The sequence below is a fragment of the Dipodomys spectabilis genome, unplaced genomic scaffold, assembly GCF_019054845.1.
Source record: "Dipodomys spectabilis isolate Male_0828 unplaced genomic scaffold, ASM1905484v1 ptg000125l, whole genome shotgun sequence".
Classification (NCBI taxonomy): Eukaryota; Metazoa; Chordata; class Mammalia; order Rodentia; family Heteromyidae; genus Dipodomys; species Dipodomys spectabilis.
The window spans coordinates 3,826,355-3,851,063 of NW_024870802.1; the positions used below are offsets into that span (position 1 = coordinate 3,826,355).

The window sequence follows — 24,709 nt, forward strand, 5'->3', positions numbered from 1 at the left end:
GCCTTTCAGACGCCTGCAAAAATAGTGGTGTTCCCAGGGATCAGTGACATCGTTTTTGTCTCCACAACGATCCAGAAAATGGTTTGGGCTCCCCAAACTACACGTCACCGGAGCCTGCTTCCCCGGGGAAAGCTTGAGGCCAAGCGCCTCCCGGAAGTGGCTGAGGTGGCGCGTGCGCAGTGGGATTGAGCGGGAGAGTGGCAGCGAGGACGGGGGTGGAGAGACGCCCTGCTCCGGGCGGTCCTGCGTTCCACTCCCCCCGCTCCGGTACCAGGACTTCATTTCTGGCTTGTGGTGCTTATGATGGAGTTATCCAAGGAGGAGAAACACTGATCCGGGTGAACCCAGGCGGTCCCAGAAATGCGATGGCCGAGGAGCGGGCACTGAGGACTGGACTGAGGTGGGAAATCGAGGCAGGGGCGTAGCTACGATCTTAGCGGCTTTCGTCTCACCCTACTGGAACTAGAGTCTCCACCATGTCGAGACCAACCTCGTGTGCTAGCGCGTTTCTTCCCTGCGTGAGGATTTCTAAGCGCTCCGCTCCGTGACATGAGAGGGGAAACCGAGGCACACTGCAGCGGCATTAGCTGCGTGGGAATCTGCTGCCTACCTAGCTCAGAATCTGTGCCCGTTATACCTCAGGAAGAAGTTCCTCTGACTCACGCCAGTCCAGTGAGAAATATCCTTACGTAAATCTTGCTCTCGCCGTCCTCCGCCCTGCCTCCCAAATCCTTGGTGGCAATGACTTATTTCCTCAAATCTTCTCTTTTATGCTGGTGTCCATATTCTCACTAGGGCAGTCATCATTTCACACACATATACACACTCATACACACACCCTGTCTTTCAGCTTTCACTCTCGGCTCCTCCTTTGCTTTCAGGGGTAGTAGACTGTTGTGGTTGGCATTTGGGGTCAGCTGCAAGCAAATAGCTCAGATGTCTGGTTCAGACTTGAAAATCTCTAAGGAGCACTTTAGAACTTCCTAAAAAGGGTTCAACTTGGTTTCTGTTCCGGACTTAGCCGTTCTATACTTGTGACCTTGGCCTAATCACTTAGCTCTCTAAGCCAATCTTTGTCGAATAAAAAAGGAAGCTTCTAGAGATCAACCCTTTAGGCTCTACTTCCCAGCTCTAAAATTCTTTATCCTCTTAAGCCAGGATAAAACTCTTATAGAATATGGTAACTCGTTTTTTGACAGTTGTTTTTGACATTTGCTAAGCTATGTATCCCATTGTGCATTTGTGTGCATATTAGTGAGGTGCTTTTTGGAGTTAACACATGCAGTATATGGTATCTTCTTTTTCTTTTTTCCCCATACTGAACTTTCCCATTTTATTTTCTTTAGGCTGAGTTTCAACCCAGGATTGTGGATTCTCCTACCTAAGATTTTGAGTTCAGAGTACAAACAGTAAAAAATGGCACAATCTGCATTAACCTCCCACAACTGGAAGGCATGACACTTCAAGAACAAACATGGACTTGTGACACATGGACATGTGTACACAGAAAAAGGAAATCTATAATTATTTAGAAGTAGAAAAGCATTCTGTACCAAAATGGGTACATTCTGCTCAGTTATCAAGTTTGAAAATCTCCAAGAATTAAAGAGACTTTGTCACTGGGGTCCCATCATAGCCCTCAGTGTTATAGCAATATGTTCTATAATGGCCATGATAGACTCTGTATTGTGGTATTGGCCCTTACATACAACTGGAGGAAGTGTGAATTTCATCATGTTGATAAACTGGACTGTCATGATTCTTTATAATTACTTCAATGCCATGTTTGTTGGTCCTGGCTTCGTCCCTTTGGGGTGGAAACCGGTAAGAAAAAGATTCCTTTTGACAATGAACTTTAATGATAATTGTATATTTAGGGGTTTATTTTGTTTGTTTGTTTTTGCCTTATCTGCCAACCAGTAATCTCAAAGAATGAAGCATGTTCTTTTTCCTGGTAGAAACTGAGTGTATTATTGTAATCATTGATCATTTATCCTCAAAGAATTTATATCTATTTGAAAATGTCCATCTAAAGCAAATTCATTGAATAGTTGTTCTGTGTTTAAAAAATAAGAAAGGAAGCCAGCCACTGGTTCCTCACACTTGTAATCTTGGCTATTTAGGAGGCTGAAATCTGAGGATTACAGTTCAAAGGTAGCCCAGGCCAGGAAAGTTTGTGAGAATCAATCTTATCTTCAATTAACCACCAAAAATCAGAAATGAAACTGTGGCTCAAAATGGTAGAGCACTAGCCTTAAGCAAAAAAGCTCAGGGATAGCTCCCAGGCCCTAAGTTCAGACCCCACAAGCGACAAAAAAAAAAGAAGAAGAAAACAGAGGATAGAGTGGAGGGATAGGTCCATGTTGATGAGTTAAGCTAAGAAAATCCAGTATGTAGCCACAGTGCATTCTGGCTGTAGGATCTTCTTTTCATGTAATACGTTAAATTCCTCAGAATTGGGAAAAACATTGTCAAAACTGTTGGTTTAGATCACAAAAATGTAAAACCATGTGTTGCAAATATAGCAATGAGAAATATAGTGTGAATCAATTTATGTCTTCTCAAAAACTGTTAGATTCTGTTTCTTGCTGAGGGACTTTGGTAGCTTATTTGAAGTACAGACTGGTAGTCTGTACCCCATAACTACTGAGTCAAGCTTTTATTTTGACATACTCCTCAGGTCACATTTTAGGTATATTAAAGTTTGAGAAACACAGTTACTCTCTGAGCAGTGTAGTTCTGAAATGGTACAGAGAAGAGTGAGAATCAACTTATTTAGAAAAGGCTTATAAGCCAGGAGAGGAACCATGCACTTATGAAGAAAACTAAACTGTGACAGAATCTACTGAGTGCTGTTGCTGATATTAGAACCCGACACTTTCAGTTGGAGACATGTGGGAGAAGTGAAAGTTCGCACAGACGGGGAAAGAAGGTGTTTCAGGTTGACAACAGTAGGAACACATTCAGATCCTGGCAGCCTTGTACTACTAGAAAAGAGATCATGTAGTACAGATAAGAATGAAACAAAGGCAGGTCCATGTAAAGTGAATCTATGAGAAATTGTTAGACTATAGGGAGCTTCTAGAAATCAAGCGAAGGTAGTTCTTTTGTGAGCACAGTATTTGGACAACAGACAGTTTAGATTAAAGAGAAATTAAGGTAGAGAAACTGGAGAATTATTATAATGACCCCAGGGAGAGGAGGTGACAAAGGTAATAGAAGAAGAAGGCAGATTTGAGAAAAGGTATCAACTTAGGCTTAAATCTCCACTCTTAAAACACTGCCAAGCTGTCAGCTCTTTCTAAACTCCTATTCTACTCCATTTCTGGGGAACGGAAATGAAAAATAACCTCTGGGTAACGTGGAGAGTGGAGCTGCTTTTGCCACAAATTTTGTTATTTTTAACTGTTAATCAAATGAAAGGACTGGAAATGCATCTTTCTTGCATCTAAAAGAAATTCCTACCACAGGAAAGCATTTATTCATAAAGTCTGATTTCTTAATACTTGGGATCTAGTCACTAATGTATTTTTATTTGTATTTTGCTGGCAAGGAAAATTCTCAGGATAGCATGTATCTCCAGTATTGTAAAGTTTGCCAAGCATTCAAGGCACCACGATCACATCACTGCAGAAAGTGCAACAGGTATCTGTCTATATTGTTCCTTGGAACAACTTGATTGCTGATGTTTTGTTGTTGTACTTTCTACCACAATAGGATAAATTTATTCTCTGCCAAGTGGCCGCTTTGTCAAAAATATTTGTGTCTACCGTCTTCATTTTATGCTGAAATTTTATCAATCCAGATAAGAAATTTTGTTCTTTCTTTGTTATAAATAAAAAGTTGGGGTGTTTTTTTTTTTGTTTTTTTTTTTAGAAAAAATAGGTATATTTTGCTCTCACCCTACAGGAACAGGGTAAAAAGTTACATTTCTAGTTTCCACAGACTCTCAAAATTAAATGTGTTTGTTGACTGTTACCTTGACTAGTTTTACAGTTCTGAGTCTGAATTATAAAGGGCACCTACTTTCCCCATTATTTATGGACAAATAGTTATACTTTGTACAGATCTAATAAAAATGAATCCACTTGTTATCACGGTGTTTTAATAACAAGAACTTAATGAGAAGAAATCAGAGTCACTATTTTTTTTAAAGTTTGAAATAGGCCAAAATCTTTTATGAGCAACTGTATCTATTGATTAAGAGAAATTTAGGAAACCACTGGAGACAAATAAAACTTGTTTTCAAGCCAAGAAATGTTCCTGTAGCAAAGAAAAGGACAAGAAGCACAGTAAGACTCTTCTTATTGTACCTTATATGCTGCAGTCAACTTGCTGAGCTCAGGGTTCCATATCTGAAGTATAATGTGCACAGGAAGTAAGTTACAATATCTGTTCACCCCCAAGAGACCCAGGGGAGATTTGTAAAGTGATTCTTCTGGATTCACCACTGTACTCAACTTGAGTCACTGACTGCATTCCCAGTCTAGAAGAAAACCAGGGACTATGCTCATCTCTCTATAATGACTCCCCTGCTGAGCCTCCCTTCCCTCTCGTACTATCTAGAATTAAAAAGGAGTAACTACCCAGCTATCAATTTTAAAAGCTCAGAAAGATGAATCTTTGTTTTCCATGAAATATTGTTCCCCTATGACTCCTGGATGTGTTGGATTCCTATATACTCAATCCTCTGAAAACCAGTTATACATGTCTCCTGTAAATTTTTCTTGTTAGATGCGTGATGAAGATGGACCATCACTGTCCTTGGATCAACAACTGTTGTGGTTACCAAAATCATGCTTCATTCACACTGTTTCTCCTTTTGGCCCCACTGGGTTGTATCCATGCAGCTTTCATTTTTGTTATGACTATGTACACACAGCTTTACAATCGGGTAAGTGGAAATGTTCAGTGTATCACTCATGCCAGAGTTAGTGGAAGTTATCAACATTAAGAAGTTCCTTTTAGAAATATGCTGCCTGATTCAGCCAAGCCAGTGTGTTTCACCTCTGTATCAGTTCCTTTTCAGAAAACAATCTTAAGGAAAGATTATTTTGTTCGAGAAATTTACCTTAGACACTCTAGTTTTGGTTAATAATTATGTTAGCATTCTATACATGTGTTAGACTTCAAACTTAATTGTTATGGTAAGAATAGAGAGGTGGGAAAGGGAAGAAAAGGAAAAGAGCAAGAAGAAAAAGCCACAGTAGTGATTTCAGTTCATGTGGCAGGTTATAATTCTGTTCTTGTCTAACTCCAGTGCCCTGTAAGGTGACACATACATGTCCTAAAATAATCAAGTTATACTAACTGTAGTTGGAGTTGGTTTAAGAGTAAGTGATTGTGAAATAAAGTTCAGAGGTCACAAAACTCCCCTAGTCAACCTGGAAAGTCAGTGAAAGACATAGGTCTTTCTCTGTGGCAAACTAGATATTACATGGCCTTCAAAGAGGGGGACCACCATATTTTATTTGTAGCCTATGGGAATACTAGTCCAGAAATATTAGATCCTCCCATCTCTTAGGAAAGAATTTGAATGTTTATATAAAATGTTCAGGTTTTTAAGTGTTGGCATCTAACTTCTAATATTTTCAAATTGTATATAGGCCCAGGTCCTATTTGGCCTGGCCTGCATTTAAATCCTATGTTATCTGTGTTGTAACTTGAAAATAACAAGAAGACACAATTACAGCGTACATTGGGGTCTATTGTTGTTCATAAATATTAATAATTATAAAGCTTAGTTGACTGCAGAAACTAACAAAAGCAGCTCTAAAGAATAATTTAAGAATGAGGTATGTCTGCAGTTCAGTACTAGAGCATTTGTCCACATGTTTGAGATTCTAGCTAAGATCCTCAGTACTGTAAGAAGATGGATGGATGGATGGATGGATGGATGGATGGATGGATGGATGGATGGATGGATGGGGAGAGACAAAATCATAAACATCACCATGAGCCCAACCCAAAGTATTTTGTTTTCTACATTTGCTTTGGTTGCATATGTTTTAGTCATTGTTTTAGCAGAATTTGATTGACCAGTGGACAGCCAACCATTTCAAGTGAATATTGTTGTTGTTGTTTATTATAGCTCTCCTTTGGGTGGAACACCATAAAGATTGATATGAGTGCAGCAAGGAGAGATCCTCTCCCAGTTGTTCCTTTTGGTTTAGCTGCATTTGCCGCCACTTTGTTTGCGTTGGGATTAGCTTTAGGAACAACCATAGCTGTTGGAATGTTGTTTTTTATCCAGGTGAGTTTCTCAGTCACCTCTGGCTAAAAGGGGCCACTTATTTGGACTGATTATAGTAAGAAAGATAAAGACTGCATTTTAAAATGACATAGATAAAAATTACTTTTGCTTAGCCCACTTAGGCAACTAATTTAATCATTGGTACTAGACAAATAATTTTGTGAGAATCTCTGGGATTATTGATTTCATCTATGAAATATTTACTGGAGTACATATATGTGTGTATACTCTCAACTTATATACTCTAGTTATATAGTTAAGGTGAGAGCTCTTCTTACTTTACAGTTCTTAACTCTTCACATCAACTCAAAAGAAGCCAATAAAACTGTATTACTAGCTGGATACCAAGTAGTTCATGTCTGTAATTCTGAAGCTGAGATCTGAGGGTCATGGTTCAAAGCTAACCCAGGCAGGAAAGTCCATGTAGCCACCAAAAAGCCAGATATGGAGCTGTGTTTCAACTAGTAGAACTATAGCCTTAAGCCAAGAAAGCTCAGGGACAGCACCCAGGTCCTGAGTTCAAGCCCCAGGATTGGCACACAGACACAGCTTATTGCTGTCTTATTTCCTTAGCAATCAAATAAGTGGTTGATTCTCAAAAAGGTTAAGTGGCTCACCCAAGGACACCATGAGTATACTCAGTAAGCATAATTATTAATATCATTTTATAATAGCATATTTAATCATAATAAGGAATAATCATAGCTAACACTTTTGTTTAGTGTTTATATATAAGGCACAATTGTAGGTACTTTAAGTCTATCAACTCATTTATAATAACCCCATGACATAGTTTTTGTTGCTATTTACCACCTAGTCTTTGGTGAATCAGTCTGCTAATGTTTGATGTTACAGTTGTGAAAATGAAGAGGTTCCATGGAAAACTCATAATTATTGATTTTTTTTTCCCAATGTAATTGTCATATTAGAAAGCTGGGCACTGGTGGCTCACATTTCTAATCATAGTCTACTAAAAGGACTGAGACCTGAAGGATCATGATTCAAAACCAACCTGCGCTGAAAAGTCTGAAACTCACTCCAATTAGCTGTCAAAAGCTAGGCTGGAGGTCTGGTTCAAGTATCTAGAGCATCAGCTCAGTGGTGGAAGAACAATTTAAAAAATCATAATAGCAATAAACTAAAATTCTAAAGTGTGAAAACTTTTATGAGTGGATCACTTGTGTTTAAGAAAATGGAAAAATTGAAGAAATAATGAATACACTATGACAAGTAGAGTATATATAGGTTGACAGAAATGTCACCATTACTTGTAAATAGATTAGTCATAAATTTAAATTTTACAATGCTGTTAATAGATGTTAATAGCAAGTACATTTAAATACTTGATGTATCCAGTGCTTTATTAGTACTCTGAAAAACATTACTTAAAAACATAAATATAGCTGGGCGCCAGTGGCTCACGTCTATAATCCTACTCAGGAGGCTGAGATCTGAGAATCAAGGTTCAAAGCCAGTCTGAGCAGGAAAGTCAGTAAGACTTTTTTTTGGGGGGGGGGTCTGGTCATGGGGCCTGAACTCTGGGCCTGGGCGCTGTCCCTCAGCTCTTCAGCTCAAGGCTAGCGCTTTACCACTTGAGCCACAGCGCCACTTCCGGCTTTTTTCTTTTTTGCTTATATGGTGCTGAGGAATCGAACCCAGGGCCTCATGCATGCAAGGCAAGCACTCTACCACTGAGCCACCTTCCCAGCCCAGTAAGACTTATCTCCAGTTAACCACCAGAAAACCAAAAGTGGTTCTGTGGCTCAAGTGTTAAAGCGCTAGCCTTGAGCTGAAGAGCTCAGGGACAGCACCCAGGCCCAGAATTCAAGCCCCACAACCACCCCCCAAAAAAAAAAAAAAAAGTAAATGTAATACTAGATTCAGACTTGGTTACTGATATATCATTTTTATGATGAGATACTGTGATATGGTGGTTAAGACCAAGAAACATAAGAGTCAGATGGACCACATGCTAACTGTGAAGTGATCTCTTGTCCTGAATGTTGTTACTTATGAAAGAGAGCAATGAGAGCTAGCACATAAGAAGATTGTGAAAATGAGCATTTAAGGAAACCAAAGGCATCATTAAATGTCATTATTTAATTTGCAGATGAAAATAATTCTCAGAAACAAAACTTCTATTGAATCATGGATTGAAGAGAAGGTAAATTTTAATCATTATTTCCTCAATAATATATTAACTAACAGATCAAATTTACTAAGTGTCCAGAAGTGACAATTTGACTTCCAGTTTCCTTACATCATCTGCATGCCAGATTCATGCATGAAAGATTCCTCAGTATTATAAGACCTTATGGATTTTTTTGAAGATGGTAAAAAAATCTTGATTTTATGAGATGCTCTCTCATTGTTTAAATGTTATCAAGCAATTCCAATTAAAAACAATAGAAAATAATAAAATCAGCCAGGTGCCAGTGGCTTATGCCTATAATTCTAGCTATTCAGGAGGCTGAGATCTGAGGATTGTGGTTCAAAGCCAGCCCAGGCACCAAAATCTGTGAGACTCTTATCTCCAATAAACCACTAGAGAACCGGAAGTGGCGCTGTAGCTCAAGCAGTAGAGCACTTGCCTTGAGCTGAAGAACACAGGGACAGCGCCCAAGCCCAGAGTTCAAGCCCTACAACCGACAAAAAGAAAAAAAAATAACAATAAAATCACACACATACATATATGTAGGACATATTTAGCCCCTGGCAACTTGTCTGTAGACATTAGCTTAAGCAGCTAGTTCTCAGATTTTGGTCTCACAATCATTTTATACTCCCAAAAGTTAAGGAGAAAAATAGCTTTTATGTGTAGTATATCTGTTGGTATTTACCATATTTTCCGAGAGAAGTTTTAGAATATTATTTCACTTAAAATAGCAGTAACATGTAGTTAGTAAAAATAACATTTTTATGAAAATTATACTTTTCAAATGAGAAATTGGGGAAAAGTGGCCTTGTTTTATAGTTTTACAAATCTCTTCAGTATTTTGAGTCAACAGAAGGTAGTTGGTTCAAATGGTAGAGTGGCAATTGAGGCAGCAAGGCTCTGAGTTCAAACCTCAGTACCAAAAGAACATTTATACATGAAATTATTTTTTTAACAGTATATTGAAGGCTAGGTGCTCATGCCTGTAATCCTAATTACTTTAGAAGGCCAAGCATGGAAGGATCATCATTCAAGGCCATCTAGAACAGAAATGTTAGCAAGACTCCTTTTCAACTCATAGCTGGGTGCAGTGTTGAGTACCTATCATCCCAAGCTATGTAGGAGGCTGAGACTTTGAAGATTGTGGTACAAGGCCATTCCAGTTACTGAGATTTCCCATGGGACTTCATCTCCATTGAAGGGAAGTTGGATACAGTGGGGTCTGGAACCAGTCAGAGCTATAACCAGTCAGAGCCTGTAGTAATAGTAGCCTGTAGTAACCTGGATCACAGTTCAGAGGCTACACCAGGTTTGGAAGGGAAACACTCCTAAAAATACCTACTGAGAAAACAATCTAGCAAACCTGATGCCCTGACTTTAAAAAGAAATCCCAAGTACCACACTGTAATGGCAAACAATATTATGACTAACAGTTTGGTGCCAGTGTTTTGATTCCTATTAGATGCCAGCAAATTAGGTGCCATTGCAAATGTCAACACAATATAAAGGCAAATAATAATTTTAGTATTCTTATGAAAATACTTTGACTTTCTTAAAACCAAAGAAGAGGTCTCAGAGACTTAATGGGACCTAAAAAAACCAGGCTTTGAGAACCACACAGGTTTACATCAAGCACCTTAGCGTATACATAGCATGACCTTTCCTGATTTCCCCTGGTCTGCTTCTCCACTCATTTTCTGCCCTTGGCACTTTCTGGTTCACACCAAGAGCTTCTATACCTTTACACAGGTTGTTCTCAGCCTAGATACTCTTCCCAGACTTTTTGCTTGACTCTCACTTCTTACAGAGTTCCTTCCTTGGCTCTCTCCAAGCCTTTCTAGGTACTTTTATTCCCTTACCTACAGCCCATAGTTTCACCACGTGCCTTACCTTTGAATATAGCATTGACATAAACCCATCTTCACTTACTGCCCCTTTAACACAAAGACAGTTATTTTTGATGGAGTTATGTTTGTAAACTACTGTCCTCTTACCAGGTTTTCTCTGTAAATACTGTACCTGTCTGTTTACTGAGCTTCAGTTTGATTGTTTTACAAAATAAGAAAGAACACAATGACACCTGTAATCCTTTCAAGAAACTGAGATCTGAGGGTCACAGTTTGAAGGCAGCCTGGACCAGAAAGTCCGGGAAACTCTTTATCTGCAAAAAATCACCAAAGGGCTGCAAGTAGACTTGTGGTCGAGCACTAGCCTTAGGCAAAAAAGCTCAAAGATAGTGCCTAGGCCCTGAGTTTAACACAGCACAGGACCAACAAAGAAAATTAAAGAAAAAGAAAAAACTATTTATTCCACTAATGAGGAAAGGTGTATACATTTCCTTTTCTTTTCTTTTCTTGTTTTTCTTTTTCTTCTTTCTTTCATTTGTTGTTGGTGGTGGTGGTGGTGATAGTGGTGGTGGTTGTGGGGCTTGAACTCAGGACCTGGGTGCTCAGGTCCCTGAGCTTCTTTGTGTTCAAGGCTAGCACTCTACCACTTGAGCCACAGCACCACTTCTGGTTTTTGTGTGATTAATTGGAGATAAGAGTCTGACAAGGACTTTTCTGCTCAGGCTGGCTTTAAACTATGATCCTCAGATCTCAGCCTCCTGAGTAGTTAAGAGTACAGGCATGATCCACATTTTCTTAATGAAGATTCATTCATGTTATAGCTTGGGAACAAGTTTTTAATAAAGTCAATATCCACATTACTTATTATAAATAACCATAGAAGATTTCTTATGAGAAGCTTTGTAGTCAAATATTTCAAAGTATCATTTCTAGTAAGCATCATAAATAGATAGTAGGTTAACTTTGCTAATTTAAAACTGTAAAGTAACTTGCTGAACTTAAACTTTATTTTGAAACTTGCACTTTATCACTGAGTAAATAATTCAAGTGATACTAAATCTATGGGAAATTAATAGAAATTACTAGACACTGAAGTACACACAAATTTAAAGTTTACACATTGTTGCTAGAATGTATCTTTGTATCTTTATACCACTAGGGGTCAGCAGAACTTAAGAAATTTGAAGCTAGTGTATTGCCTTAGGTTAGTTAACCATTTAATTGCCTAAAATATAATTGATGTTACTTAAATTTTTATGTAAATGCATAATATGTGAAAGTAAATGCAAATATTAATTTATATTGTGTGATAATATTTTCTTAAAAATGAAAGATCATCTACACACACTTTCTCTTTTTAAAAAAAATTTATTCTCTTATAAAGATGCTGTACAGAGGGGTTACAGTTACATAAGTAAGGTGATGAGTACATTCCTTGTTGAGCATTGTTACCCCTCCCTTGTTTTTCTCCTACTATCCCTTTCCTCCTTCACCTCCTTCACCGCCCCCCCCCCCAAAGTTGTAAAGTTAATTTCCAACATAGTGTCTTGTGAGTATCATTGTTGCAATTAGTCATCCTATGTCCTTGTTTCAGCATTTTGTTATTCTTCTTCCCCTCCCCAAATTAAATAAATGTAGATACAAGATGCAAGGTACCAAAATCAAATACAGTGACAACAGGGATATGCCATAGGAGAAAGAACATATAACAGAAACAAACAAACAAAAATCACAAAGTACATTAAAACAACAACAAAGAAAAACCTCTTATGTCTATATCTTGGGGGTCATTTTGCTTAGTATCATCTTATATGGTCATATGTACATAACTTTTGAGCTTTTTTTTGCTCATCTGATAAGCTTATCTTAGACATATACTGATTATTGCAAATAAGAGAAACCACAGGACCTATATTTCTTTGGGTCTGACTTACTTAATGTGATTTTTTTTTGAAGTCTTTCTATTTCCTAACAAATTGTGTGGTGTCATTCTTTCTGATGGAAGCATAGAGTTCATATATATATATATATATATATATATATATATATATATATATACACATACATATATATCACATTTTCTTGATCTACTGAGGGGCATCAGGGTTGGTCACATAGCTTAGCTATGGTGAATAATGCTGTGATAAACATAGTTGTGCTGGTAACTTTAATATGGCCTTGTTTGTGATCATTGGGGTAAATCCCAGAAGTGGGATTGCTGGGTCATAGGGGAGCTCTATGTGTAGTCTTTTGAGGAACTGCCATACTTCTTTCCAGAGTGGTTGAACAAGTTTCCACTCCCACCAACAGCACTTTCTGGGTTTTTTTTTTGTTGTTGTTTTGTTTTTGTCGGTTGTGGGGCTTGAACTCTGGGCCTGGGCACTGGGGCCTGGGCGCTGTTCCTGAGCTCTTCAGCTCAAGGCTAGTGCTCTACCACTTGAGCCACAGCACCACTTCTGGTTTTCTGATGGTTTATTAGAGATGAGAGTCTCATGGACTTTCCTGCCCAGGCTGGCTTTGAACCTCAAATCTCAGCCTTCTGAGTAGCTAGGATTACAGGCATGAGCCATCAGCACCCAGCTCTTCTGGTTTTTTAAGAGTGTTTTTCACCAGGCTTTTTTGGCACATGCCTGTAATCCTAGCTACTCGGGAGGTTAGATCTAAGGGTTGAGATTCAAAGCCAACCCAGCTTTATCTCATGTTAACCACTCAAAAGCTGCGCTGTGGCTCAAGTGATATAGTTACCAGTCTTTAGTAAAAAATCTAAGGGACAGTGCCCAACCCTTGAGTTCAAGCCCCAACACCAGCACACACACACAAATAAGTTTTTTATAAAACATTCATTACCTATGAGCATATGAAGTTGGTTTCCTGTGTCAAATTCCTCAGAGTATGATAAAGAGAATCTTTTTTTCTTTTGTATACTAAGCAAGAAGAAAGTACAGTTGTGACTGAAACAAACTTGAGAAATAAGTATTCCCACTAATGTTTACTGAAAACCACTTGAGACCTAAGTATCTGCTTTTTTTGTTTGTTTGTTTTTTGTCGGTCATGGGGCTTGAACTCTGGGACAGGACTCTGTCCCTCAACTGTTCAGCTCAAGTCCAGAGCTTTACCACTTGAACCACAGCGCCACTTCCAGCATTTTCTGTTTATGTGGTACTGAGAAATTAAACCCAGGGCCTCATGCATGTAAAGCAACTGAGCCACCTAACCAGCCCAGTAGCTGCTATTTTGTATCTTTGTTATCCACAGGCTAAAGATCGAATTCAATATTACCAGCTAGATGAAATCTTTGTTTTTCCCTATGACTTGGGAAGTAGATGGAAGAACTTTAAACAGGTTTTTACGTGTTCAGGGGTGCCTGAAGGAGATGGATTGGAGTGGCCGATAAGAGAAGGATGTCACCAGTATAGCTTAACGGTAGGTATTTGTGTTCCAAGAGCCCTTCTTTTGTTCCTCGCCTTCTGTCTCTTAACTCAGTGATAGTAATATAATCCAGATGTTATCAGTGTGTCACAGCAGATCTAATACTCTAAAAATATCTGTTGTCGTGTTTCTTCCTTTAGTCTGAAATACTCCAGACCTGTGTGACAAAGTTCCTAACTCTTTCACATGGTTGTAAAAAATCTGCCCTAAAATTGCCTTCCAACAGTATAATGGGAACTCTTGTACATTCCTGCCACCTGACTTTGCCTGTACTCTCTCTACCTCAGGTGGCTTCCTTTCTGTCTGTCCTCAAGACCACTGCCAGTTTCACTGTTTCTATACAAACCTCCCTACTCTAGATTTTTCTGCACTGGACACTGGCCATATGTCACTGCCCTATACTCATGAGACCTCATCATTTTCATTCTTGTAGCCGATGTCTTTAATTTGACAGGAGTCTAGAGTGCAGGTCATATTTTCTCTACTATATTTAATATACTATTACTGGTAGTAGCGAAGGAGGGAAGAGCATTACAACTTTCCTGTGTCCAGAGAGTTGGTGAGTCTCAGGGTCTTTGTCTTGCACACTAGCCTAGAAATGCAGGCACAGACCACTAAGCTCTCATCCTGGGCCACAGTGGCCCAACAGGAATACACACAGCCAACACAGGCAAGTAGGTTCTGAGAAGGCCCTGCTCTGAGTCCCCAGTTCCCAGGGCTTGTGGCTTAAAGTTGCCAACAATATAAAATACAGGAAAACTGGAGATTCTCAGGTTACTCTGATACTAAAGAGGGTAGAGTGTGTTTTTACGTTGAGTCAAAGATTTACTTTTTCCTTTTTGTCTCTTCCATACAGATAGAACAGTTGAAACAAAAAGCTGACAAGAGAGTCAGAAGTGTAAGTAATTCTTTTGCAAGGATACTGATTTCATTTTTGTTTCAGGCACTAAACTTCTATATGAAGTATCTGTAGAAACCCAAAGCTTATATTACATACTGTTCCTTAATATATTTGTTGGAATTTGATGCGATTCACTTTTATGGGCATTTAAATTGTGGGGACTGCAGGTATAAACGGAATTTCCATTTTGCCAGCATAGAAAAGAAGTTATTCTCCATGTAGCTTGTTAAGAGCCTGATGGTTCATGTCTATAATCATAGTGACTTGGAGGCACTTGGAGTTCAAGTTAAGCTTGTGCAAAAAGTTAGCAAGATTCCATCAAACAAACTAGGTGTGGTGGCACACACCTATAATACTAGCTACAAGGGCATAATTTGCAAGATCTCAGTCAAAGCTGCCCCTGAGTAGAGTATGAGATCCTACCTAAATTATTACTAAAACAAAAAGGCAGTGTGGCTCAAGTGGTAGAACACCTATAAGCAAGCATGAGGCCCTGAATTAAAACCCAGTACCTCTTCATTCCCCACTCCCGGCCAAATATATGCATTTATATATATAAATTTATTCATCACATATGGATTTCATAAGATGGAACCCATCCTTAAACCAGGCTGTCAGATCCATTGCTACTAATTAGCTTCATATGCCTATATAGTTTTAATTAAAATTAAATTAAAATTTCAGCTCCTCATGTGTACTAGCCACATGATAGTGTTCAGTAACCACATGTGTCTAGGGGCCCCATTAAGAGCACAGATGTGGAATTCAGAAAATGTTTGCATGCTTGGGTAATACTGCTGTGGAGCTTTCAACAGCTCTGTGCTGAAAATGAGCAAGAAAATCCTGAAGACTGGAATTGCCACCTGCCTCCTCTTGGGGAACACGCTGAGTGGAGAGCTAAGAGAGAACATGGCTTGTCACTAGATGTTTTGGGTCCACCTTAAAAATTCTGAGTTCCAAAGGGGGTTCTGGGAAGATGGCAGAGGAAAAACTGGAGGCTGCACAAGCTCTCGAATAGAAAGCAGTTTTAGTGATCAGTCCTAGGCCAGAGAATTACACCAAGTGTGCCATCACAGTACAGAGAGTTTGGCCAGAGAGGGAAAATCCAGGCAAGGAGACAGATCTGAGCACTTTCCAGTAGCTGCAGCTGCGGTGGCTGCGGCTATAGCCACCATACCTACAACACAGAAAGTCTGGGAGAAAGGCACCAGACACAGCAGACGAGTGGATTCTACTCAACACCAGCAAAAACTGACAACTGACAAGGAGCAGATATCTTCATCCTGCGAGAGGAGGATGAGAATAGACAAAGATCAATAGAGGCATTCATGGACTCCATAAACAGACAGCTGAAAGAAGTCAGGGAGACCACAAAGGGAATGCTGAATGGAGCCCAACAGAAGGAATGGGAGTCCAAGGAAACCATAACCAATCAACTAAGTGATTTGAGAATAAACACTGCACAGCAAATTAAGGAAGTAAAGAAGTTCATACAAGATCTAAAACAAAGCTCCAACAAAGAATTTGAAGCCAAAGTAGAAAGTCTTGACAGTAGGTTAGACCATGCAGAAGACTGAATCTCGGGATTGAAGACAGCCTAGATATTATAGAGAAAGAACATACAACTATCCAAGACAAATCAAGAAATATGATAGATCTACTCAACATTTGGAAAACAACATCAGAAGGCCTAATCTGAGGATAATGGGTATAGAGGAGCACCTAGAGACAGAAGTTAATGGTCTAGGAAATTTGTTTAACAGGATTCTAGCAGAGAATTTCCCAAACATTCAGATACAAGAAGCTTTTAAAACCCCAAATAGACCAGACCAGAACAGGACATCCCACCGTCACATTATATCCACACAGCATCACAATTCAGACCAAGGAAAAGATCCTTAAAGCTGTCAAGGAGAAAAGATCAATCACCTATAAAGGGAAACCAATTAGAATCACCTCAGATTTCTCAGCAGAGACAAAGCAAGAAGAGCCTGGAATGATGTATGCTAGGCCCTAAAGACAAACAACTATCAACCAAGAACACTGTACCCAGCTAAACTCTCCTTCATAACCAAAGGTCAAATAAAAACCTTCCATAGCAAAGAAAAACTGAAACAATATATCTCCATCTACAAAAGTTACTTAAAGATGTCTTACACCTAGAAAACCAACAAGACCACAATAAAGGCCAATAAACTGCACCCAAACTGAGAATCCATGTACCATAGGAAGAACCCAGTTGCCGCAGCCCCCAAGAAGGTGGATAAAATGACAGGAACCCTCAAATACCTCTCAGTCCTATTTCTCAACATTAAGCAACATAGACTGTCTAGTTGGATTAAAAACCAAGATCCTTCTATCTGCTGCCTTCAGGAGTCACACCTTGCCCATAAAAACAAACACATTTTAAAAGTGAAAGGCTGGAACAAAATCTACCAAGCAAATGGTCCCCATAAACAGGCGGGGGTTGCAATCATAATATCAGATAAAATAGACATCAAATTAAAACTAGTGAGAAGCGATAAAGAAGGTCACTACATAATAATTAAGCATCTCTCCTTCAGGAAACAACAGAGTACACATTTATCCAAGAAACACTACTTTCCCTCAAATCTCACATAGATCCAAAGACATGAATTGTTGGGGACTTTAACACACCACTATCCCCACTAGATACATCAACTCGGCAAAAACTCAACAGAGAAACCCCAGATTTAAACAGCTGCATAGATCAACTAGATTTAACACACATCTACCGATTTCACGCAGCACATCAGAATACACATTTTTCTCAGCAGCACATGGAACATTTTCCAAAATAGACCACATTTTAGGCCACAAAGCAAACTTGTCCAAATTCAGAAATATTGAAGTTATACCTTGCATTCTTTCAGACCACAAGGGAATAAAATTAGAACTCAACACCAAAAGCCACCAAAGAAAGTCCTGTAACACATGGAGGCTGAACAATACAGCGTTGAATCACTAGTGGGTCATGGAAGAGATTAAAAACAAAATTCAAATGTTCATGATATTCAACAAAAATGAACTCACAAATTACCATCTCCTTTGGGACACAGCAAAAGCAGTACTCAGAGGCAAGTTTATAGCTCTGAGTTCCTACATCAAATTGGAGAGATCTGAAACCAACAATTTAATGAGACATCTGAGCCTCCTTGAAAAAGAGCAGCAAGATAAACCTCAATCCAGTAGGCGGAAAAAAATAATTAAAATTAAATCAGAATTAAATGAATTAGAATCCAAAATAAAAAAACATTGAAAGAATCAACAAAACAAAGAGCTGGTTCTTCGAAAAAATAAAATTGACAGACCCTTAGCAATTTTTTTTTTTTGGGGGGGGGGTCCGGTCGTGGGGCCTGAACTCTGGGCCTGGGCACTGTCCCTCAGCTCAAAGCTCAAAGCTAGCACTCTACCACTTGAGCCACAGCGCCACTTCCGGCTTTTTTCTTTTTGCTTATATGGTGCTGAGGAATTGAACCCAGGGCCTCATGCATGCGCTCTACCACTGAGCCACCTTCCCAGCCCGCCTTAGCAAATCTTATCCCAAAAAGAAGAGAACAAACCCAAATAAATAAACTCAAAGATGAGAATGGAAACATCACCACAGACACAACCAAGATTCAGAACATTATAAGGGAATACTTCTCAAACCTTTATGCTAATAAGTTTGAGAACTTGGCAGAAATGGATCTTTTCCTAGCAAATATTGACGGGCCGAAACTAAACTGAGTTAAACCATTTTAACAGGCCTATATCAAGCATTGAAATAGAAACAGCAATAAGAGATCTCCCATCTAAGAAAAGCCCAGGACCAGATGGTTTTACAGCAGAATTCTACAAGGTCTTCAAAGCAGAGCTCACACCAAATACTCCTCCAACTCTTCAATGAAATTGAAAGAGAAGGTTCACTACTGAACTCATTCTATGAAGCCATCACAACCCTCATCCCAAAGCCAGACAGCGACTCATCAAAGAAAGAGAACTATGGACCCATTTCTTTAATGAACATTGATGCAAAACTTTTCAACAAAATTTTGGCCAATCGGCTTCAGCAATTCATCCAAAAAAATCATGCACCATGCTCAAACAGGACTGGTTCAATATATGCAAATCAATATAATTCATCACATCAACAAGAGCAAGTATAAGGACCACATGATTATCTCAATAGATGCAGAAAACGCATTTGACAAGATCCAACACCCCTTTATGATGAAGGTTCTGGAAAAATGAGGAATCCATAGAACATTCCTCAATACACTAAATACTAAAGGCTGTATATTACAAACCTACAACCAGCATTATACTTAATGGTGAAAAACGAAAGCCATTTCTTCTTAACTCAGGAACGAGACAAGGATGTCCACTCTCTCCAGTTCTCTTCAATCTAGTATTAGAATGCCTAGCTACAGCAATAAGACAAGATGCAAACATAAAAGGGATTCAAATAGGGAAAGATGAAGTAAAACTCTCCCTCTTTGCAGATGACATGATCTTGTATTTAAAGAATCCCACGGACTCCACTTCCAAATTACTCAAGCTTTTTCAAAACTTTGGCAAAGTAGCAGGGTATAAAATTAACCCACAAAAATCAATGGTTTTTCTGTATGCCAACAATGAGAAAAGCGTGGCTGAAATCAGGAAAGCAACTCCATTGGTAATAGCCCCACAAAAAATAAAATACCTAGGAATTAACCAAAGAAGTGAAGGACCTCTATCATGAAAACTTTAAAAACCTGAAAAAGGAAATCAAAACAGAACTTAGATAGTGGCAAAACCTCCCCTGCTCTTGGATTGGAAGGATCAACATTGTGAAAATGGCAATACTTCCCAAGGCTATCTGCAAATTCAGTGCAATACCTATCAATATTCCAGCCTCATTCTTCAAGGAAATAGAGAAGGCAATCCAAAAATTCATATGGAACAATAAAACACCCTGAATAGCAAAAACAATCCTTAACAGAAAGAACAGTGCTGGAGGAATATCAATACCAAATTTCAAACTCTACTACAAAGCCATAGTAATCAAAACAGCTTGGTACTGGCACAAGAACAGACCTCAGGATCAATGGAATAGAATTGAAAACCCAGAAATGAACCTTCAGACCTATAGCCATCTAATCTTCCACAAGGAGGCTAAAAAAAATAGAAAGAAAGAAAGACAGCCTCTTCAGTAAATGGTGCTGGCAAAATTGGTTAACTGCTTGTAGAAAACTAAAGCTAGATCCTTATATATCACCATGTACCAGAATCAACTCCAAGTGGATCAAAGACCTTGGAGTCAAAGCAGACACTCTGAAAACATTACAGGATGGAATAGGAGAAACCCTAGGTCTCCTTGGCACAGGCTGAAATTTTCTTAATAGAGACCCAGAAACACAACAAATCAAAGAAAGGTTGGACAAATGAAATTGCAGAGCTTCTGCATGGCAAAGGACATAGCTAGCAAAATCAATAGAAAGCCCACGGATTGGGAGAAGATCTTCACTAGCCATACAACGGACAAGGGTCTCATATCTAAAATATATCTGGAACTCAAAAAATTAAATCCCCAACAACAAATCCTCAAAGAAACAACTGCCCAATAAATAAGTGGGCTAAAGACTTACAGAGTAACTTCTCTGAAGAGGAAAGAAGGATGGCCAATAGACACATGAAGAAATGCTTAACCTCCCTAGCCATAAAAGAAATGCAAATCAAAACAACATTGAGATACCACCTCACCCCAGTTAGAATGGCTATAATCAAGAACTCTGATAACAGCAGATGCTGGAGGGGATGTGGACAGAAGGGAACCTTACTGCATTGTTGGTGGGAGTGTAAACTTGTTCCACCACTTTGGAAAGCAGTATGGAGGTTCCTCAAAAGACTCCACATAGAGCTCCCCTATGACCAAGCAATCCCACTTTTGGGCATTTACCCAAATGTTTACAAACAAGACCACACTAATGCTACCAGCACAATTATGTTTATTGCAGCCTTATTTACCATAGCTAAGATATGGAACCAACCCAGATGCCCCTCAGTAGATGAATGGATCAAGAAAATGTGGTATATATACACAATGGAATTCCATGCCTCCATCAGAAAGAATGACATTGCCCCATTTGTTAGGAAATGGAAAGACTTGGAAAAAATTATATTAAGTGAAGTAAGCCAGGCCCAAAGAAACATAGGTTCCATGGTTTCCCTTATTTGCAATAACTAGTATATGTCTGAGTCAGACATATAAGAAAAGGTCAGATAAGTTGATGTTAGGTGAAATGAACCCCAAGATAAGTATTCAAATGTTTTTCTTTCATGAGATTGTTTCTAACATATTTATAAGATGGTCTCTTTGTTGCTTTGTATGTTGCTCCCCCACGGTATAACCCCTGCTTTCATTGTATTTGGTGTTGGTATAATTTTTGGAGGGGTAGGGAAGAAACATTGTTTAAATAGGGATACAGATGGACCCATTGCAACAATGAGATGTACAAGACATTATGTGGAATAACGAACTTTACAACTTTGTCCAGGGAGTGGGGGTGGGAGGGGGGAGTAGGGGTGGGAGATGGGAAGGGATGGGAAGGGGAAACAAAGGAGGGGACTACAATGCTTGATAAGAAATGTACTCATTATCTTGCCCATGTAACCCCTCTGTACGGTATTTTCACAATAAAAAAAAATTCTTAGTTCCAATAACTCAAATACTATGGCAGATATTCACCTTGTTCTTCTCACCATTGTCGACAGATTCGCTATAAGGTAATAGAAAATTACAATGGTGCCTACTGTCCTTTGAATAGAGGAATAAAAACTTTCTTCACAAGCCCTTGCACTGAAGAGCCTCGAATTCAGCTGCAGAAAGGAGAGTTCATTTTAGCCACAAGAGGGTTAAGGTGAGTTACAGAAAGATCTATGTTTTTCTTTAGTGAAAACCAACATCTATCCAAAAGCAAATTAAATTTAATATTTTATTATCTTAGATACTGGCTGTATGGAGACAAAATTCTTGATGATCCCTTTACAGAAGGTATGGACACTGAAAGGTATGCTGGAAGAATATAACTCCCAGCAATCATTCCAAGTTTTATATGGAAAAATTTAACATGCAAATAATCCTGGTATGTCCGAGAACTGCAGAGGGCACGTGGTCAAGCAGCAAAAAGAAGCTCCTCAGCATTTCCCTATAGTAAGTCCAGTGACAGCTAACACGCCAGCTCCTATCTGTCTGACATCCAAATGGTGAAGGGACCAAAGCGCAGAGAGGCTGAGTAAGTTGCCCACAGACTCACAGTAACCATCAGGTATAGAGAGTATTCTAATTTCAGATTCCACATTGTGGCCCTAAACTCTTGTGTTGTATGTTCCTCTTAGAATGAGAATTCCTGGTGTTATTTTTAAAACTAGAATTGCTCCTTTTTTTTTAAAGGAAAAATTACCCCTGGCCTGGATTTATTTTATTTTTATACTTTATTTTACTTTTTTGGGGGCAGCATATAGGTTTGAACTCAAAATAACTAGCTTTTTGCTGGAGATAAAATCTGGTGGAGTTTTCTGTGCAGGCTCACTCTGAACCACAGTCTGCCATATCTTAGTCCTCTGAATAGCTTGGATTACAGGCCATTGGCACTCAGAAACTCAAGATCATCTTTATAAAACACTAGTGGTTACTTATAAATTGATCCTACGCCGGCTTAGGAAACTTTGGTATAGATATTTATGTGCCATGTGTGATGGTTTGTGACTTTGCCAGAACTTGGAGGCTGGACAGAAGGCTCGGGAATGTGAGGCCATGCTGCACCAGGCAGCTAAGACCCTGTTCAAAAAGAAGGCTGGGCTGGCCGGGCGCCCATGGCTCACACCTGTAATCTCAGAAGGCTGAGATCTGAGGACCTTGGTTCAAAGCCTGGCCACACAGGAACTGTTATCTCCATTAACCTCCAGAAAACCAGAAGTGGTGGTGCAGCTCAAGTGGTAGAGCACTAGCCTTGAGCTGAAGAGCTCAGGAATGGGGACCAGGCCTAGAGTTCAAGACCCATTACCAACCAAAAAAACAAAAAACAAGCTGGGCTCCAGTGACATGCTTGTAATCCTAGCTACTTAAAAGGCTGAGATCTGAGGATATCAGGTTGAAGCTAGCAGAGGCAGGAAAGTCTGTGAGATTCTTATCTCCAGTTAACTGCCAAGAAAAAAAAACAAGCCAGAAGTGGAGCAGTGACTCAAGGGGTAGAATGCCACCCATGAGGAAAAAAGGCTATGGGACCGCATTCAGGCTCTAGAGTTCAAGTCCCACCACTGGCACACAAAAATGAAAGGCAGACGGGGCGGTGGGGGGGGGGGGGGGGGGGGGACAGGGAAGGAAGGGAGGGAGGAAGGAAGGAAGTATAGAGGAGGAGAAAGAAGGAGATAGAGAAAAAGAACAGTCTTAAGGAGGAAGCAAGCACAGAGGATGTAGCGAGCTGGTTCCCAGAATGATGCAGCTAGAGGCATGCCAAATCACCTTTTCTGATCATCTACTAAAGTCCTCAACTCGTCAGGCGCTGGCTCAAATGCATTCGCTCCTTTGCCAGACAGTGCCAAGTGGGGAGTGTCCACCCCTTATTCAGTTTGTGAGAAGTCAAGCTGTGCTCATATGAGATACTCAAGGAATGGTGGGAAGTCTAACTACAATCTTACTCATTTCAAGCCACAGGACTTGTCCCCAAAGTAGTACATCCATCCATTTTACCTCCATCTTACTTTGTCCCTCAGGTGTTTCAAGAATAAGAGGCTGGTTTCCCAGAAACTGTGTGGAAAAGTGTCCCTGCGATGCTGAAACAGAGCCAGCCCCAGAAGGCGAGAAGAAAACCAGATAGCCACTGCCAGAGTGAAATTAGTCTTTTTAAGTCCACTTCATTACTTGAAAATTGTACCTATTACTAAAGAATTATGCAATGAACCTACTCCGGTTAAGGTGTTCTTTTCCTCAAAGGTGCCCTAGTGCCATAATTTCATATTTTTATTACCATTTGGAAATGGAGAAGCCATTTGGTATATGCCTTTGAATCCTTGCCCCTCTTTACCACCTTTTTCTCCCCCCCCCCAAAAAAAATAATAATAATTGCCAGGCACCAATGGCTCACTCCTGTAATCCTAGCTACTCCAGAGGCTGAGATCTTAGGATCATGGTTCAAAGCCAGCCTGAGCATAAAGGTCCATGATATTCATATCTCCAGTGAAGCACCAAAAAGCCAGAGTGGAACTGTGGCTCAAGTGGTAGAATGCTATCTTTGAGCAAAAAAAAGCTTAGGGACAGTTTCCAGGCCCTGAGTTTAAACCCCAGGACTGGCACCAAAAACAAAACATTTCTTTATCCAGGCAAATGACTTGCATTTTCTTTAGGGTTTTGCTTATTGCACTGCACACCCTGTACCTCACCTGCAGATCAAGTCCCCAAGTCCCCCCTTGGCAGGAGCATCTGCCTGTGATAATGTCTGTCTGTCAGTTATTGTTTCTTACATAATACTGTAGAACCTAATGTAAGATTCATAGAAGCTCAGATTTTGTTACCTGTCTTTTAATAATGCAGATTTTTGTCAAATCAAATAAAGATCAATGAATGTTCTATATATAGTTTTTGTTTGTTTGTTTTTACCTAGTGTCTGTTTTACTAACTGGAAGGGTCTGTCTTTATGGAGAAAACTGCCCTGCTACCTGTGAACAATCAGCATGCGAATCTTGAGCCAAATTAGGATAGATTTGCCTCGACATAAAAACCCAGTCAATGGCATATTGAGATCACAGTGTTCTGTGAGAGTCAGAACACTTGACTACGTCCACTGCCAAAACTCGAGCAAGCTGATCAGCTTGGATGCTTCAATTTGGGCTTCATAGGAAAAGGACTTGTTGCCTAGACCTGGTCTAGTACTGGTCTAGTACTTATTCTTTCCTTGTCAGGAAACATGAGGCTTTGGGGCCCAGCTTGTAATAGGTCAGAGTAAGGGGTGGGCACTGGGATTTAGCAATGAGTGAAATACTACTGTCCCATTACCGTGGGAGTGGAGAGAAGGACAAATGAAATGTGTCGGGTGTTAAGGGCGAATAAGGCACAAGTGGAGTTCCCTGAAAGGGCCTATTTT

General features: G+C 39.6%; 1 protein-coding gene across 3 annotated transcripts; it reads left to right on the plus strand.

Annotated features, from left to right (window-relative positions):
* The first annotated feature begins 230 nt into the window (after positions 1-230).
* On the plus strand, positions 231-24,201 carry Zdhhc6 (zinc finger DHHC-type palmitoyltransferase 6). Of its 3 annotated transcripts, none has more exons than XM_042689509.1 (11): positions 231-400; positions 1,347-1,824; positions 3,554-3,645; positions 4,735-4,894; positions 6,092-6,253; positions 8,364-8,417; positions 13,511-13,678; positions 14,541-14,582; positions 21,342-21,487; positions 21,575-21,621; positions 23,343-24,201. In XM_042689509.1, the coding sequence occupies exons 2-11, from the start codon at positions 1,558-1,560 to the stop codon at positions 23,444-23,446; spliced, it is 1,242 nt and encodes a 413-aa protein (XP_042545443.1). In that variant the 5' UTR covers positions 231-400; positions 1,347-1,557; the 3' UTR covers positions 23,447-24,201. The 3 variants fall into 3 exon arrangements, with proteins under 3 accessions (XP_042545443.1, XP_042545444.1, XP_042545445.1); XM_042689510.1 differs by lacking the exon at positions 231-400 and adding an exon at positions 577-672; XM_042689511.1 differs by lacking the exon at positions 231-400 and having other exon boundaries at positions 1,778-1,824; positions 3,554-3,643; positions 4,825-4,894.
* The last annotated feature ends 508 nt before the right edge of the window (positions 24,202-24,709 follow it).